Source organism: Pezoporus occidentalis, unplaced genomic scaffold (genome assembly GCF_034315485.1).
Source record: "Pezoporus occidentalis ecotype Australia unplaced genomic scaffold, CSIRO_AGI_Poc_V1 ctg7, whole genome shotgun sequence".
In the NCBI taxonomy this organism is placed as follows: Eukaryota; Metazoa; Chordata; class Aves; order Psittaciformes; family Psittacidae; genus Pezoporus; species Pezoporus occidentalis.
This window is the reverse complement of record NW_026916052.1, coordinates 6115771-6133142: the sequence shown is the minus strand read 5'-3', so window position 1 is coordinate 6133142 and position 17372 is coordinate 6115771. Positions and strand designations below refer to the sequence as shown.

Sequence of the window (17372 nt, the reverse complement as noted above, 5' to 3'; positions counted from 1 at the left end):
CAACCATTTCTGAGTTTGTTTTTTCATGCTAGAGCAGGAGAGGGGGATGCATTTTGTTTCTAGATCATCTTTAACTTCACTGATCCTGGAAACTGGAACTGTGTATATGTTTAAATACACTTTTAAGACATGTAAGAACTGTAGATTCATAGGGCAGCTCTGCATAACTGAGTATCTGTGGACTCTATAGTGGCACTAAATTTTGTACTCTGATTATGACAGTATTTCCCTCGTATCTCCTGCATGCATCTCAGTCTCATGCAGTCTTGATAGCATAAATGAAGAAATATGGTCAAAATGGAGCTTTTGTGCTGTGTAACCTGTTTGAGAAATCTACCTCACTGTTTTATAATGGCTTTTTTATTTTGCATGTTCATACTTAATCACACTGGAAAATGGAAAGCTGTTTGCATTTGAATGGTGTGCTTTGGCACTGTGTGATCAGCGCATGTACTAATGATTTCCTTTTATTTTTCTTCTTTCCTACTTTTCCCCTTTTTTCCCATTCTTTCCACGTTTTGTACTGCTATCTCCATACTTTCCTCTGAATTTCTTTGCTTACTGTAGCAGCCCTTGCCTTTTCTCTTGCAGCAACAGCCCAGGCTCCAAGGATTATTACCGGGCCTGCGCCTGTTCTCCCACCAGCTGCCCTGCGTACTCCTACGCCAGCTGGCCCTACCATAATGCCTTTGATCAGACAAATACAAACCGCTGTCATGCCAAATGGAACTCCTCATCCCACCGCTGCAATAGTTCCACCCGGACCCGAAGCTGGTTTAATTTACACACCATATGAATACCCCTACACGCTGGCACCAGCTACATCAATCCTTGAGTATCCTATTGAGCCTAGTGGTGTATTAGGTAAGACCTTTGTATGCAGGTGACTGGAGAATAAATTGCTTATGCTTTTATGATATTTGCAAGGTAGAGGTTATGGGGCTCAAAAAAAAAAAAAAATTGAAGCAACAGTCTTATTCCAGGTATATCAAAACTACATAGGAAAACTGTTCACATGGTGCAACTGTTAATGCAAAACATATTTAAAATGTTTGTGTGTTTAGTATGTTAATAAGACTACTGAAAAGAAAACGTTTGCATGATGCTGGATGGTAGATAGACAAGGAGAAAAACCCAAACCTAAGGAGTTGATATCTGTTATATGTCATTTGGCTCTTGTGAATAGCCAGATTTGTTTGTGCTCTCTTTAACATAAATTTTAATGTCCAGTAACCTTTGGATGAGAAAATTCCTATTTTGCTATTCCTTTTCAGCAGTAAAGCTGGAGGGGTCTTTTTTCAGTTTGTAACCAGAAAATAATTTCAGTGAATTAATATAAAGGATGACACAATTAGCAATTTTATTGATGGCTTTTTTTACATACATTGGGTTGAAATGTCCATCATTCCTAATATTTCAGGTGATTCACTTGCTGTGTGAAGGCAAGAATGATAAAGCAGCCATCGCAGTGCAGTTAACTGGTCAATATGAAACAAGGAGTTCAAGAGTTTCTTTCTTCTCTACCCTCTACACAATCTAAATAATCTTTCTCTTCCATTTGTTCTGAATTGTGTATGACCTTGGTGCTGCATAATGTTGATTTTATAGGACTTTGATCTTAGTTTGTTCAGTGGCAGTTATTGACTTAAACAAATTCTAAACATCTCTAATGAACACTAGACAGTAATGTTCAAAGTCAGTATTTTGTTGAAAGTTTTGAAAAAATAATTGTTCACTTACGTGGCAACTTGTTGAGTTACCTGTATATGTGCATGCTCCCATGCTACATTTTTTACAGTAAAAAAGAAAGTGTATTTCAGACTTCTGCCTTTCAGGATTAGTGACTCAATAATAAAAATTATAATATTTTAAAATATTAATAGGACAAAATATAAATATAGTAGGACAAATGTATGCAGAAGGTCTGTCTTTAATCCGCTTATAGTTGTCAGCTACCCCATAGCCAAAATTCGGTGAGCATATGATGATGTCATCATTTATTTACTTTTTACAAACATGTAAATATCCTCCTGAGCTCCTCTACCCCCAGTCCGCAAGTCCACTTGGAATATGTCATGGGATCAGGTCACAGTAACAGGGATCATAGCAGTAGCTGTCAGTTGCTGGTTAGTGGCAAAGTCCTCTCCTGGATTAGGTTAATAGCGAGTAAAGAAATACATTATTCCATAATAATAATTGAATATGATACAGGGAAATTTTTTATTTCTCTCAAAATTTTTTATCAAGAGTGGGGAAGATTACTCTGAAAATGGTGTCTGAAACCATTGCATTCTTTTTGGGCTTAGCTGTGAGAACACAGGTGTATTGACCAAAACAGATCTCACCAAATAATCGTATTTAAAATAGGAAAAGGCAGGGAGAGAGTGGGGGGAAGACCACACTTTTGCTTAAGTAGCACTAAATCGGTAGCTCTTCATACATCTGCTCTATTATCTGAGCAATTGTATAGAGTTAACTGAATTAAATTAATTTTTACTGAGTTTTATTTTATAATATGCTCATTCTCATTACTAGTATATTTTGTCCATTTTTTGTGGTGGACCTTTAAGATGTCTTATCAAAATTATTTCTAAAATGGCAGAGAAATGCATCCCTATTAGTATTCTGGGGATATTGGTGTTGGGATCAAATTTTAGTTGGTGACTAACTTTCAATTCCCTTCCTTTTATCTTCAGGTATGGCTTTCCCAACGAAAGGCTAAGAATTCAAGAACGGTCTTAACTGATCCTTCATCAGATCTGAATTTTAACAAATGCTTAGTTTTCAGCAGCCTTGAAAAAAGCTTGGCCTAGCAGTCAGTGACTTACTTGCACTTTTTTGCACATAGATTTAAAATAAAATAGTGCTATTAATTTGGATTAGCTCCTATTATTACAGAGTAGCTGTAATTTATGAGTGTATAGTAGTATACTGACTGCTAAGTGTTCTATATAGTGTTTGCTTTACTAATCACCTAATTCATTGCAGTTCATACTTATTGACTTAAAGTTTAAAATCACAATCTGTAGGCTTGAAGAATTGCTTTAAAACTTTTTTGTGGTAGAACTGGAAGTGATCTTAAGGTTAGCAAATAATTGTCAGTATTAAAAGATGGCATTATTTAAAATAGTCCTGCTGCAAGAAAGGCACTTCAGTGAATATGTGACTAGTAAAGCTTAAATGTGCTTGGGTCTAATAGATTTCATGAAATACTGTAATTTTGGGATTGTAAATGAATGGATTAAACAGGTTAAGGCCAGGATGTTTAAAATAAATGCAATATTAATCTGCACAGATAAACTTCCTTTTAAGATTAAGATTTGAAACTACTGTGCCTTAACTTGTTGCTTTTCTTAAAATGAACTTTTGTAGTTAATGATCATTTAAATCCATTTTGATAAACCTGCTGTTAATGTTTTCTTTGAATGTTTTCTAACTTTGTCTTGGTAATTGCAATTTAACTAGGTGCGGTGGCTACTAAAGTTCGAAGGCACGATATGCGTGTCCATCCTTACCAAAGGATTGTGACCGCAGACCGAGGTTAGTTTAGTTCTGCAGTTCTTGTTTGTAAGAAGTGCTTTGAGTGTACATGAGATTTGCAACACCACAGCTGGTTAACCAAATATCTGGTTTTCACCCATTCATTATTTTTCCCCAAAATATGAACAGTTCATAATTTAAAGCTTTGGGAATGCTTGTGGTTTTAAAAACATTCTGTAAACTTGGCTTTCCCAGCTCAATTAAGTAGATAAGCTTTGTGATACATTTAATATAAGTTATATAACTGATTCCCTTTTAAAAACTGTTTAAAGATCCATCTGTATCAGAAAATGCTAAGAATTCAGTACTACAGTAATTAATTTGGCCGTGTTTCCCCTTTCTTCCCCCAATTTGCTCTTTTAATTGGTGTGGAAATATCAGATTGGTGTTGCAAAATAAAATGAATGGATGGTTGCTTAATGAGAAAGAAGTAAAGGAATAAATGCCTCCTGTCTGTGTCTGGAGAAATTTGAAGATTTAGATTCCTTTTTTTCCAATAAACTTTTGAGCCACTGTACTGTATATTATGAGGAGGATGCATGTTCTCAGATACCTGACTGAATTCAGAAAGGTAAGGGCTGTGAAGATAATACTTCAAAAGTTGTTTGAGTTTGAATTACTAAGGGTGGAGGAAGGGAGTGTGTTTTGGTTTTTTTGCCAAAATCTATTTCTTGGTATTTGCCTTTTGCTGCTAAAATGTGTAACCTGAAGGAGAAGCAACTTTTGAAGTCCTGTCGGTGAGATGACATCCAATATTTGGGCATCTCTCTTTAACCCTTGAATGGAAAGTAAATCTTCATTTTTCTCCTGTTCCTCAAGTGTAATGCCTTTGGACCCCTGAATGAAGTATTTAAGCTTATTGAGAAAAGTGATATTTTCGGTTTATTGACATTGCTTAGGAAGCAGTGTGTGGGATGAATTCTTATCTCATCCCTGCTGCTGACTCACTGTGGGTTTCAGCAAGTCATTTAATCTCTCTGTGTATGTTTTCCCATCTGTGAAACAAGGATAATAATACTTCCCTACCTCACAGGGGTGTTGTGGGGGTTCTTGTTTTTTTTGTACAGGGCTTTGAGGATGCAAAGCGTTACATGCCAAGTATTATTATTCTGCTCTCATCAAAATCAGTCTTGTGCAGGCTTCCATGATACTGTAATATGCAAAAGCCAAATCCTGGTGACAGGTCTGACATCTCCTAACATTGACTACACTTCTCACAACCTTCCATAAATTAACTACAGAAACAATACAGACTTCAGGCAATACAGTAAGAAGGGCCCTAATGGATAGTTGCTATATTTGTGCATATGATCTTAGGCTTTACAGAAAGTGTAAAGCTGAGAACAATACACTACTTAAGTTTTCTGGAAGACTGCTTCTTCTTTTATATCACTGCACACTATTTACAGCCCATTGGCTTTTTCTCATTTCTTGAGAACTATTCAGTGGGCAACAGGGTATAATCATAGCCCATGTTTACCAAAAGAAAAAAGAGGGACGGGGAATTAAATAGAAAAAAAGGTTAAAACCTATCTCTGTCAAGAGTAATGGATAGTAGGGATTTGGTTGTCTTTGATTTTAAATACTTTGCGAAGAGCCTAGATGTTTCATCTGAATCACTAACAAGTAATTGAAAACAGTTATTGTTATCACTTCACCTTTTAAAATACAGCCAATTTCTGATGATAGTGTTCATCTCTCAATATTGCAAGCTCACTGTCTTAGGTAGATAAATACACATGGCTTACCTCCTGTTGAGTAAGTCATGCATACCTCTCCTTTAGCATGAAAACCATGCTGATATTTCAGGAGAATGTTATTTTGAAGTCTTGTCTAAATAATCCCAGTGTGTATTAAGAAATTTACACAAAATTAATTTTGCAACTGTACTTCATTGTATTTTGAATTTGACATCGTAGATTTCAGTGCACAGATTTAAATTTCACGATGGTTTTGAAGAGAACTTCAGCAATGAAACAGTTTCTTTTAATGTGCTAAAATTATGTTGTAGAATTAAAATACTATCAGTATTTACAATATCCACCTATTTGGTAGTACTGTCACCAATATACTTCTATAGCTGTAGCCATGAAAAACAATGTCAGCAAACCGAAATGCTTTTTTTTTTTTCTTTCTTTCTTCAATACAGAACTTTTTTTTTTTAATATAGTTAAATATTACTAAATCTATATTCACATTCATTGGGTCTAAAGTTGTTTTCATGTTTGGGTTTTTAAATTCTAAATCCACTTTCAGATGACTTTGTAGTACTACTGCATTCACTTTTTAAGTAGGTTTTATTCTTTGCATAGGGTTTGGGTTTTTTTTTTTAATAGATAAGCACTGCATTTAAAGCAAGAATCCCCAAATGTGTAAATGTTTTACTCTTACAACTAAGCATTTAGAATTGGTGAAGGGTTAAAAAAAATAGCTCATTTTAACTCCCCAGTTTATAAATAATACAAAGTTGAATTTGATGCATGTAACAGAGAGACTGACTGATTTAATTGTAATAAACTGTAAATGGTGTTGCACAGTTGAGAAACCTGTGTGTACTGTAGAAGGCCAGAGACTTGGCAGAGGATGTATCACAGGTGTACTGGTATTTTTAAAAGGTAGCTTGCTTTGATTATAAACTCCACAAGAAATATTAATGCTAAGAGTTTTCTTGAATGTTTTATCCAAACCAACTTTCGCATAATTTATATATAAATCTTAATACCATTTAATCAAAATTGTAATCAGTATCAAAATGCTTTAAGAGTCTGTTTCTAGTATACCTGTAAAGTGGTGAGATTGTGCCACATAAGATATTTATTTTTATTTTTGCTTATTTTTGAAAGAGCCGTTTTAATTTAAAGGAATCCCACTTAGCATGATTCTGAAAAAAATCAGGGAGCATATGGTCTCATTTATGTTACAGTAGTAATTTTTTTGTAGCGTTATGAACTGTATCTTAAATGATAGGCCATTTTTATCATGTGAAAGTAAATTAGCCCACAAGAAGGATCGCTAAATCAATGCTATCTGTGAATATTACACCTACTGGACTTCATTTTATGTAATGGCACAAATCTGACTTTGCACTGAATACCTTTCTCACTTTCATCTCCTCTGCCTTAGTCAAAATGGCAACAGTACAAAAACTTATATCAACCTCAGAATTTATTTTAGCTATAATTAAGCTGTTGAATGAGTCTTAAAAAAAAATAAAAAAAAAATCATACTACTGTTAAGTGGACCAAGTTTGGTGAAGGGGAATGTGAGAGAATGATTAAAGAAGGAACAGCTCCAGAACATTTGGAATGATAACTTTCCACTTGAGAACTTTTTTATGTTTTACTGTAATTTGTTTGTGGTTTTGGTTTTTTTTGTTTTGTTTTGGTTTTTTTTGTTTTGGTTTTTGTTTTTAAGAGAAAATAGTATTTACAGGTGGCTTCTTTTAAAATATAAAAATATAAAGCAGGAATGTATATGAAATGTCAGATTCTATTGTATTTGCAGAGTATTAGCTTTGAAAATGAATAAAGAGAGCTGTTTGTAGTTTTAAAATGCCTTATTAGTACCAATTAGATATTTTCTCTATTTTTTGATGTACTTAGAGCTTTTAAGTATAGACTTTAAAATGGCAGGACTTTTACAGTGTTTACATGCAAGTGCATTTTATAAGTGTCCTATATGTGTAAAATAGTATTTTGAACGGGAAAATGCTGGCTAAAGTAGAAGGCTGAGCGTTTTCCTGGTTCCCACGATGATGCCTACGTTGCTAGACTACAGTTTAGTATTGCTTTGTATCATGAGGCCAAGAAATTCCATGTTGTTTGTAAATAGAATAAATGAAAGGCAATAAAAAATTTATTGAACAAAAACCCTTTGTTTGGCCCATAGTTTGTTGATCCAAATTGTTTCTCTAAGTCCAGAATTCCTTAGATGACTCCATTCTTTTAACAACCAGTTATTAATAATCACATCCATCATTAATAGTTGCTTTAATGCTTGCACCTGGGGAGATACTAATGCTTAATAGCAGTCAGATACTGATGCTGTGCACTGACTGTTGTTCCAGAAATCTTCTACCCAGTTCCAAAACTGTTCATTGTTTTTTGTTTTCCAATTTCCTTCATCGACTGCTACTAACCATTAGTCGATAGTTGTATTTTATCTCTATTTCTCCTGTTAACCGGTTTTGTGGGAGCGGGCTTCTCCTTCACGTGTCCAAATCATGATGGAGGGCTGTCATGATTTTATTGCATTCTGTAGATGGTGTCAATCAGTATGTCAGAATTAAACATGCTTGGTTTTTATTAGTTGTGATTAGTTTTCATGTTGTCATTAAGCCGTCACTAGCTGGAACTAATCTCTTCTCTATCTTTTCTTTCTTTTTTGTTTTGTTTTTTTTTTGTTTCTAACCACCCAGCCGCCACCGGCAACTAACCTATGACCTTCTGACCTCTGAACTCTTCACCCAATGATGACCTGACCATGCCTGCCTGCTGATCAGTTAACTGGTAAACGCCTTTGCTTGCCTGTCTTCAGTGCAGCGAGCTGGGGCACTTGTCCGTTCGTCTTACCATCTAACAAAGCAGACAAAGAAATTGTTGTCCTCCAACTTCGCTTTTTGTTGTTCTCCTGTTTGGGTGAAAGTGGTTCTAGAACCTGCACTGAATAGTAGTAAAGCAATAAGGTCCAACTCATCCCTCCGCACTGATCATCCTCTAGTGTCCTGCCCCAGGCGAACGGTAAGGAGGCCTCACACGAGATGGAGACAGATGTCCCTTAACTACCCGATGACAGAGGCAGTTACTGTGAGAGACTTCTAGGAATATTTTTCTTCTCAGAAAAAAAAATAATAAAAAAAAAGAAAAACTAAAATAAGGAAGTCAAAGCTCTCTCTGAATGTACTGTGTGATGATGCATCATGCATGAACCTTTGGTCAGGGATGTCATTGGGGAAGGGATTCCAAAAAGTATTCAAAATTTGATACGCTGTTTAGTCACTACCGGTGCCCTCAAAGGGCAGATGTTGCAGCCTTTTTTTCTATTGCCTGCCAAATTGGACATTTTAAAGGAAAGTGTGCCATGAAATGCAGATGACGATGATTTTTTAGAGCTACGTTAATGCAGAGAACAAAACAGCAACACTATTAAAACAAAATCTGCGTTAAATTACTTTAACCATATTTTAATCTCCTCGGAAGATTACATGAGAACAAGGTACATGCATTATGTGTCACATTACTGGGCAAACTGTTCAAATATTTTTTTTAAAACCTCCCTGTATAGAAAAAATTTCATTAAGGATGTAAAAGCCATGCTTGCCTATTTGCTGTATACATGTAATGAAATTGTAGATAAAGTGTAGTGCATTGAAACAAAATGAACAAAAAAGTAGATACTTTTACTATACAAGGGTGCTGGTGCAGAAAAAAAAAGATATATTTTTTGAAATGTAGCATTTTATACTTTCAAGTGTTATAAAAAAAGAAAAAAAGAACAAAGAAACCCTTTATTTCATTAAATGATTTTTTCTGGTGGTTGTCAAGAAACAAAAGACCAAAAGAGCCTTTTAGTCTTTCTTTTTTATTTTTTAAGTATTGGAATAAGTCTAAAGAAAAGAAAGTGCCTTATTTTCTTCATGGTCATTTAGTCAAATGTCTTGTATAATCAGCTTCTCCCTCAGACAAGTTACTGCATGCCACTCAGTCGCCCAGTATGTGAAAGAAGCTGTGAGGGAAGACAAATGATGAGTTGACCATATTAATTACCTGATTTTTGCCATAACTAGTGTGACGTGACTTTGCCAAAATCTCATTTCATAAAATATTTGTTAAAGGTTTTACCAAACCAGCCCATTGGTATTTCAACCACTCTACTTTTTAAATCATAGTAAATGCCATACTTGTGCAATGTAAACCAAAGGGTTCTGTGATGCGCTGTCTCATGCTAAATGAGGCTATTAGCTGACAAAAGTTTTTAGAGCTGGAAGTATGTCGTTTTTGTTCAAGGATGGAGATGAGTATTTTTGCTTTCAGTTGGAATAAATACACATCAAATATAGTAGGCTGTGGCATCACCCAGAAAACTGATGTTCTGTGGGTAATGAAATCGAAAGTGCTTAGCTGGTTTTCAGTGATAGTCTGAGTATGTCCCTGGTTTTCACAAGCAGCTCCTGCAGTGACAAACAGCATGCAAGTTATTTATTTCAGTTCTTCCTTAATTATTGTTAGATTTGCCCACTGGGTTTTCCTCATAAGATAAGCAGGAGAAAGACATCAGTTAGTTGTTTGAAGTCCAGCTGTACTTTATTTTTAACCCTTATTTCCACAAGATTCATACAGCTGAGCAATTGCAAGAGCTGAAGCTGTTGAACTCACAGTATTTAATTCTGACAACATTAAGTATTACTTTGTGTGGGGCTCAGTACTAAGCTTGGCAAATATCAGGTGATAACTTTATTCCCCTCTTGTCAACTTATTCTCCTCCTGCAAATCTTCACAGCTTCCAAATGAAAGGTCAATAGTAAGCTAAGAGGGCTTACATTTTTAAGCACCTGCATGGTGACCTCATCTTACATCTTGTCTCACCTGGAAATAATTATCAGTTTATTTACTATGCAATAGACATTCATCCTTGGTATTCAGCTAGCTTTTTGTTTATTGTGCCACTGGCTTTGTCTTCCTGTTACACATACAGTTGTGTTGATCTTATTTACAGTATATGCTGTGCCATTTTGATTTTATTTTGGTTGGTTGGTTGAATAAACTTGCGACACTCAAACATTTGAAGAGAGATTTGCTAAAACAATACCAGTATTTGATCCAGTTTCATCTCAGCTATGATAAAACCTGGACATTTTAGATGTTTATCAAAGGTCTTTTACTGGGGCAGAGGGGAAGTGTATGAAATAGATGTGTGACATGTGAAAGTAATGTTTGCTCTAAACAAACTTCTGAAAATTTAGTTGACAAAATTTTGGATGAACTTAAAAAAAGCATGACTTTGAAATCTCTGAATGCCTTGGTTCTCAGTATTATCATTCTTTAATTACTTTTTCTTTATTAAAATAAGTAGTTTTAAGACTTCTTTCTGACAGTATTATGTAATTTTTTTAGAGTGGGTAGATGGGAGTGTCGCTTGTATGTAACCGTACAGATGACATGTATTTGTCTATTCTTTATTATCTTAGTAGTTTCATGCAATGTATGTACCATAACCAACCTATTGCCTATGAGAAACATGTAAGATAATGTATTTACAGCCATTGTTACAAGTTTATAATGTATTTTTCTATCTTGTTTTATATGTATGTTATATAACATTCAAAAGAATTTTTTTCCTGATTGAGAAAAAAGGATACAAAATGCAAAACCCACAATTTTGATAACTGAAAAATTGCCAATTGTTTTGCAGTACTTTATTATATTGGGAGTGTTGTCTTTCTTGGGCTTTTAGTTAGCTACTGGATGAATACATTAGACATATTTGGGTTTTAGTTGGGTTTTTACATAGCTTGCATTTAAATTCTTTGGTTCTTTGCTGTTTCTATTAACCCATAGCATTATTTTAATAAATGTTATAATACCAACCTACTAACTCTGGACTATGTCTGTTTATTAACCATTACATGTTTAATTAAAGTAAACAAATAAAGACGGAAGAATGTAAAGTCTTGAGTTACTGGACTAACCCTGAAGAACGTGACCACAGATAACACAACGTGACTTGTTTTTATGTTGTTTGTCGGCTTGACATTCTGCACACTACTCTTAAGTTGGCTTTGGTCATTCTGGCCTTTTACCTTGGGGAATAGGTGCCAGTAGAAAAGGGAACAAAGTAGCATTTTTGAGGCATTCTTCTTGTAGAGTCTTGCCACTTGCCTTTCAGCATCTGCATTACTAATTCCACACTTTCTTTTTCTCTCTCTAAAATAATTACTGTCGGCTCACAGCAAAAGAGCAAAGATGCCTGTATATTGGTAAATCGTGATGGTGTACAGAAACCAGTTTGATTCTTTGTTGAACCATTCAGAGGTTGCAGTTACTCTCATAGTAATTTGTGATTTGTTGGGTTTGGCACCTGGTTCACTGTTGCATCATGCGACATTTCTAAGCACAAAATACTTCTAGATAGAATTACTGTACATTGAAATCTGGAGGTTTTCCTTGCCACAGGTGCCTTATTTTCTTCCTGCCACACGGTTTTGAACTTTTGTTTGTACTTCTGCTATAGTCTGTCAGTATTGCGTAGCTCAGGGGAGTACAATTTCTGTAAGCCAAAGGTCAAACCAGATCATTTCCTAATGACTGCAGAAAGTACAAAAATACACCTTTCACTATATTACCAAGCAACAGCCATTTCAGATTCTAGGGCTGTCTATGTCATCTTTATCCCTGTGGATGACTGTAGCAACATGAATGCAGGGAATTGAAATGGAGAAAATGCTGTTTTGAATGTATATCTATGCAAATATTTTTACAGAAACATTTCTCTCTGAAAGCTTCTGCTGCCTGAGGCTCCTTTACATATCCCCAGGTTTTTCTCCCAGATTTGTAATCTTAACTGGACAGTGATTGCAGCTAATGTCAAGGGAGATCCTCAGTGTAGGTAACTCTTCAAATATCAACAGTTTTTGTGAAAGCTTAAGTCTCTTGTTGATCGTAAAAAATCAGATGAGTCTTTTCATCTGTTCAAATGCCTTCTTTAATTTATGTTTGAAATTACATATCTTGAAATCCATGTGATATAAAACTTTTATTTTAAAAAGTTCTCACAGTAGGAATTCAAATAGAATGCATGTTTATAGAGAAAAACAGTCTAGCTTTGATGAAGCTGTTAGTTTTCTAATGGCATGTAGTTTTACTTGTACAGGAATCTTTCTTAATTTAACAGATCATGAATACCTTGCTATCCTAAAAGTCAGCCACAGGGAGAGGATAAATTTAGACATTTAGTACAGATAACATCAGGACCTTTTGGTTGTATAATGGCACAAGTGTCCTTTCAGAGTCAAAAGTATATGTTCCTTAAGAATTTTGTCAGAGGCACACATCTAAACTTGGTAAAGTGCTCTCCTCGAGTTCAGGTGAAAATATTCAGATGGGACAAAAGATTAGTATTTTATGTTGAAGAATACTTCTGTTCCCAAAACTACTGCGTTTCTGTAATATTTTTATTGTTTTGTATTTTTATTAGATATGAAATACTGTCATACTTTGTCCACAGTGCATTTTCATCTCATTCTTCATTATATGCAGTAGTGAAGGTTGATGTAAGTTTTGAAGTACTGATAAGCTGAATGACAGCAAAAAAGGAAAACTCTAAAGTCAAAATTTTATATTAGCTATTGTTGTCCGCCAGATGTATTTCTCAGTTTACGTGACTGTCTGAAAATTTAACTGTTTTATACTTTGTCTGCTTATAGTAAAGAAATGAGTTATTTTTAGAGCTGAATTGATGACTTCAGTATTGGTACATCACTGAAGCCAGGTTGTCCTATGTTATTATTCTGGGGTTAAGTTGTCCTAACATTTGAAAGATTATACATTCAAGTCAATTGGAGAATTGCTGTTTGATCCAATCAAGTGGTATTTATCTTAAGGTAAATCTGTTATTTTTTTCAGTAGGTCAGAATATAAACAAAAACATCCCAGAGCCTTTCAAAGTACAATTTGAGCAGTGCTATTCACATCTTTAAAGTGAACTGTTGTAGCAAAGTACAACAAATTTGGTTTCTCCAAGAGTTTGTTGGGTGGGTTTTTGTGCTATCAATCCAGAATATAAAGAGTCTTCAGGGGCATCTTTGGAATGTTTTAAATGTATACTGACAACATTGATACTTTATTTGAACATACCTTTAAAAAGTAATCCCAAATCCATATGTAACGAATGGCTTACTCCTAGATTGTACTCTGAGGGGGACCACTAAAAAGCTTTCTGCCCTGAAAATGCAGGGAAACATGGAAGTGTGTTGTCATCCATTAAGAAATCGCTTTAATCTGGGGGAAACAAAAGTACACGAAACCTGATTTTTTGTGTCTTGGTAAAAATAGCAGCCGTCATAAACGGCACATTGTACAGAATGGAATCTGAGTAACGCATTCCTAGGTCTGGAAGTACGTAATTGTTTTTGAAATCTCCATTATGTTTTTAATAGATTTGATACATTTTTTTTAAACACTATTAATGGAATAGTGTCCAAATAACACATGAACCGTAGCATTAACACATGGTAATCAATGTTGAATCAAACTGGTTAACAAAAGTACAGTGCTCTTCCTTCTATGTGCCTGCACACTAATTGCAGGTGGTATGGTTCTGTGTAGGAGATGGGTGTTGGGCACAGCAGGTCGCGGTGCTAACTTCTTGGTGCCAGCAGTTCAGATATCCGTCTTTGACAGCAGACTAACTGGGAGGAATCTGATTCCCAAGGCAAAGATTAACTGAGATGTTAGAAGAATTAACCGAGAAAACAGCAACATCAAACAACGTATATACATATATGCTTTGACTTGTATTATGGCAGTTTGTGTGAAACACTTAAGGTTTTGTTTGTGCAAAATAATGTATTCTGAAGGGGGAAGACAAACATGGATATTGCCAAAACATGTAAATAAAACACCATTTATGACTGTACATTATGTGCAATAAAGTAACTGGAAAAAGTGCATGTACTTTATCCTCAAAAGCAAACTGACAGCTCTCAAAGCTGTAGCTATAGTTCTATTTTCTGAAAAGTTAAATTTTATTCTGTATCCAAACAGCAGAATAAAGAATGTACATTTTTCACACTTCAATTTTCATTGATGCTTTTAGCAGTGTTACAAAGGATGTTAATTGTTGAAGAGGCTTAAATTTCATGGACATCTGATTACCAAGGTATTTTTTGCTCAACAGTTTCTTATTGCATATGCTGTTGTTGTCTGTAACTGTAAATAAGGCAAGTATGCATTATATACCAGAAATGTGCGGATCACATTTTGAATGTAGATTTGTGGATGCACTGATTCTATCAATTTCTGAAAGACAGCCAAGTGACTTTTATATTACTGTATTTCTGTAATCAATGCTACAACTGTATAGAGCAAATAAGGAGGAGGAGTACTACTTTGTAGTAAAGGTAGCATACTTGTTGGGGGGGGTTCTGGTTGCTATAGAAAATGATAACAAATCTGACACTATTATCTAGTATGAATCAAGTGAGAAACACTCTGGAGAAGAAATAGATTATGGTGTTTTAACAATTTCAGTAATATTTATGTGATGATAGTTTAACACAATTTCTTTACCAGGATATTCTTTGCCTACGAAGTCTTTCGGCTTTACACTGTTCAAATGAAAAATGATTTGCTTCAGATGTAAGTGTACACTGGATAAGATGAAATATGGCATCTTCAGGAGTCTGGTAGAATAGGGGAGAGGAAGCTGAATACCAACATTTTTAGGCACACATCCTCTCCTGTGCTCCTCCAGAAAGGAAATAAAATTTGCATACTTAGCATTACAAAATAGCTTCCATGATGAATCTCAAAACAAGTGGCAGCATATAGTTATATCTGAGCTAGCTTTAATCTCAGTAGTTCACACAATGTAGAGATGCTATTTAGCATGTGCCACTCCAGGAGGTAAAGCAGCCCTGGACATTGTTGCGGTTACTTTGGATGGCAATACAAGCATGCCTGTGCACTGCAGTCCTGGCTTGAAGTGTGGGCACAGCCTCGCTTTCTGTGCTGTCTGGCTGTGCAAACCCATCTATATCCCTGGAAAACAGAGTTGTAATTCCTTATCTCTTGCACTAAGTCAGTAATACCTGTTTATGATCCTGTTCATGCTAGGAACTGCATGTATCGGTCTACAAAATAAAGCTAGAAGTGGAATCTAATGATGGGAAAGTTTCTGTTGATAGATTTTGCTACTGTTCTACCAATGCTTTCTGTGTAAGTGGAGGATGAGATGTTTCCTGAATGTTTTTACTGCGGTTACTGTAGTTCCCTTGAGGAAATACAAACTTAACCATTATCTGTGTCAAAATAATGGGAAGCATTTGTACCAAAGAGTGCAAAACTCAGTGTCTGAAATTACTGTTTTTGACATTCAGGTCTACCAACATAAGCAGACTGGTTTTTCTGTCCCTATTGAGTTCTCAAACAGATAAAATTAGACAACTAACAGCTCCTGTTGAGTTGAACTCTTAAAAATTATTATTTTATTACTTTAAAAAAGTAACCAGTAACTCCCCAAACTAGGCATTTTAAAGTCTTTGTTACAGAAAAGCATAGCATATATTTGCCTTTTTTAATTTCTGTCACTGCATTTTCAAAGTGTTTTCATCTTCAGCAACAAACAAGATTGACTGCTTTGAATAGTAAACTGAATAAATTCAGTAGCGAGGTTCAAGAATAAAACAAATAATGACACGCCTCTCAACATGGCATCATTTCAGCAGCCCATCGCTTAAGTGAAGGTGCTTTCTCTCAATCTTGGATACTTGTAAATCACTTATGAAGACAAGAGGCTAAGTAGAGAAGTTACTTGTGTTAGTGGGAGCCTTTCAGAATGAATTATGTGGATTTTCAGTTCCCTAAGGGTGGCCTTTCTGAAGCAGGTGGTACTTTCACTGCCTGAAGTTGGGAAGACCCCGGGTCTTCTTGCTGAATTACTTCTTCTTGTAATTACTTCTTCTTCAGTCCCAGTGTTAGTTCTGGCCTGCTTTCATAGTCTTAAATAACAAAAATGAAACCCATCTTTTATATCCAGATCTTTTTAATATCATGAAAAATGTATCAGTCTCTACCTTGCAGGGCAGTTTTTTACAGGGATATTTTTAAACTGAAATTACTGCAGTAAAAAGGCAGGTTAAATGAAAAAGAGTATTATGGGAAACATGTTAGTGTATGATAAAGATACTAGGATCACTATTTTGGAGTCTCACTGTATTACATGTATTAGAAATGCATAGGGTAATAGTGTAATATTTAACTTATTTGCTTCAACTGTGGCTTCCATGCGGGGTGGTTTTCATGGGACCTTGTACAGTTCAGAGGAAGTAAAATGGCAAGATACTGCAAAGCACTCATACATTCATGCTTTTACATGGAGCACAATGTTTTTCAAAGGGAGGTTTTTAGGTCTTGGCTTCAGATTTTAGGTAATACATGGTAAAATAGTGATGCAGGAAGCATAGTTTGTTATTCTACCTGCTAATCACCAAAAGTTTAAACATCTGTTACTAATTCTGAGATTTTTGGATGTTAATTGCATGGCAAAATCCATGCCTTATTTTTAAGATGGATGCAATCTTGAGATCCTCACATGCGTACTATTCAAGTATGTCTCTGGATCATTCATAAAGGGTGGATCCAGCACTGCAGAGCAGGGGATGAGGCCACCACTTGCATGCTCTTGTGTGATTTTTCCCGTATCACTTTAGTGAGGAGAAGATTTTGATTTTTCTTTTTTCCCTGAAAGTCAATGAATGAAGCAGATCTTCAGCTTTGTTTCTGAGAGAAAGTAGGAAATGTTTACCTATCTGCACTGGAAGAAGATAAGGAATAACAGTAATGTCAGAGCTTTGGATCCTAGCCTGGACAGGTGAATAAAATTACTTTGGACTTTATATGAGCCAGGAGGAAGACAAACCGAAACAAGAGCAGCACTGACAAGAAGCCTGTGCTATGCTGACAAGATGTTCATCAGAGAATGTAGGCTGGAATTTTAAGTGAAAAAAAATGCTCTCTGTCCTTGAAGAGCTGGTTTGCCATATCTCCCTGTTATCTTAAGCAAATCTGTTAATTTCTCTGTTGGAAATATTTCACTTCTTCAGCCTGATTTGAATT

At 35.3% G+C, this 17372-nt stretch overlaps 1 protein-coding gene across 12 annotated transcripts in view; it reads left to right on the top strand.

Annotated features, from left to right (window-relative positions):
- Positions 1 to 14333, top strand: part of QKI (QKI, KH domain containing RNA binding) — a 162822-nt gene extending 148489 nt beyond the window's left edge. For 4 of the 12 annotated variants that reach the window (XM_062641699.1, XM_062641693.1, XM_062641691.1 and 1 more), the window contains 3 exons: positions 568 to 864; positions 3466 to 3540; positions 7958 to 14333. In XM_062641699.1, coding sequence (XP_062497683.1) covers positions 568 to 864; positions 3466 to 3540; positions 7958 to 7974 — 389 coding nt within the window. In that variant the 3' untranslated portion in view covers positions 7975 to 14333. Of the gene's footprint in view, positions 1 to 567; positions 876 to 2696; positions 4911 to 7957 lie in introns of those variants that run through there. The other 8 variants (XM_062641696.1, XM_062641692.1, XM_062641697.1 and 5 more) reach the window with 6 other exon arrangements.
- Positions 14334 to 17372: the final 3039 nt, after the last annotated feature.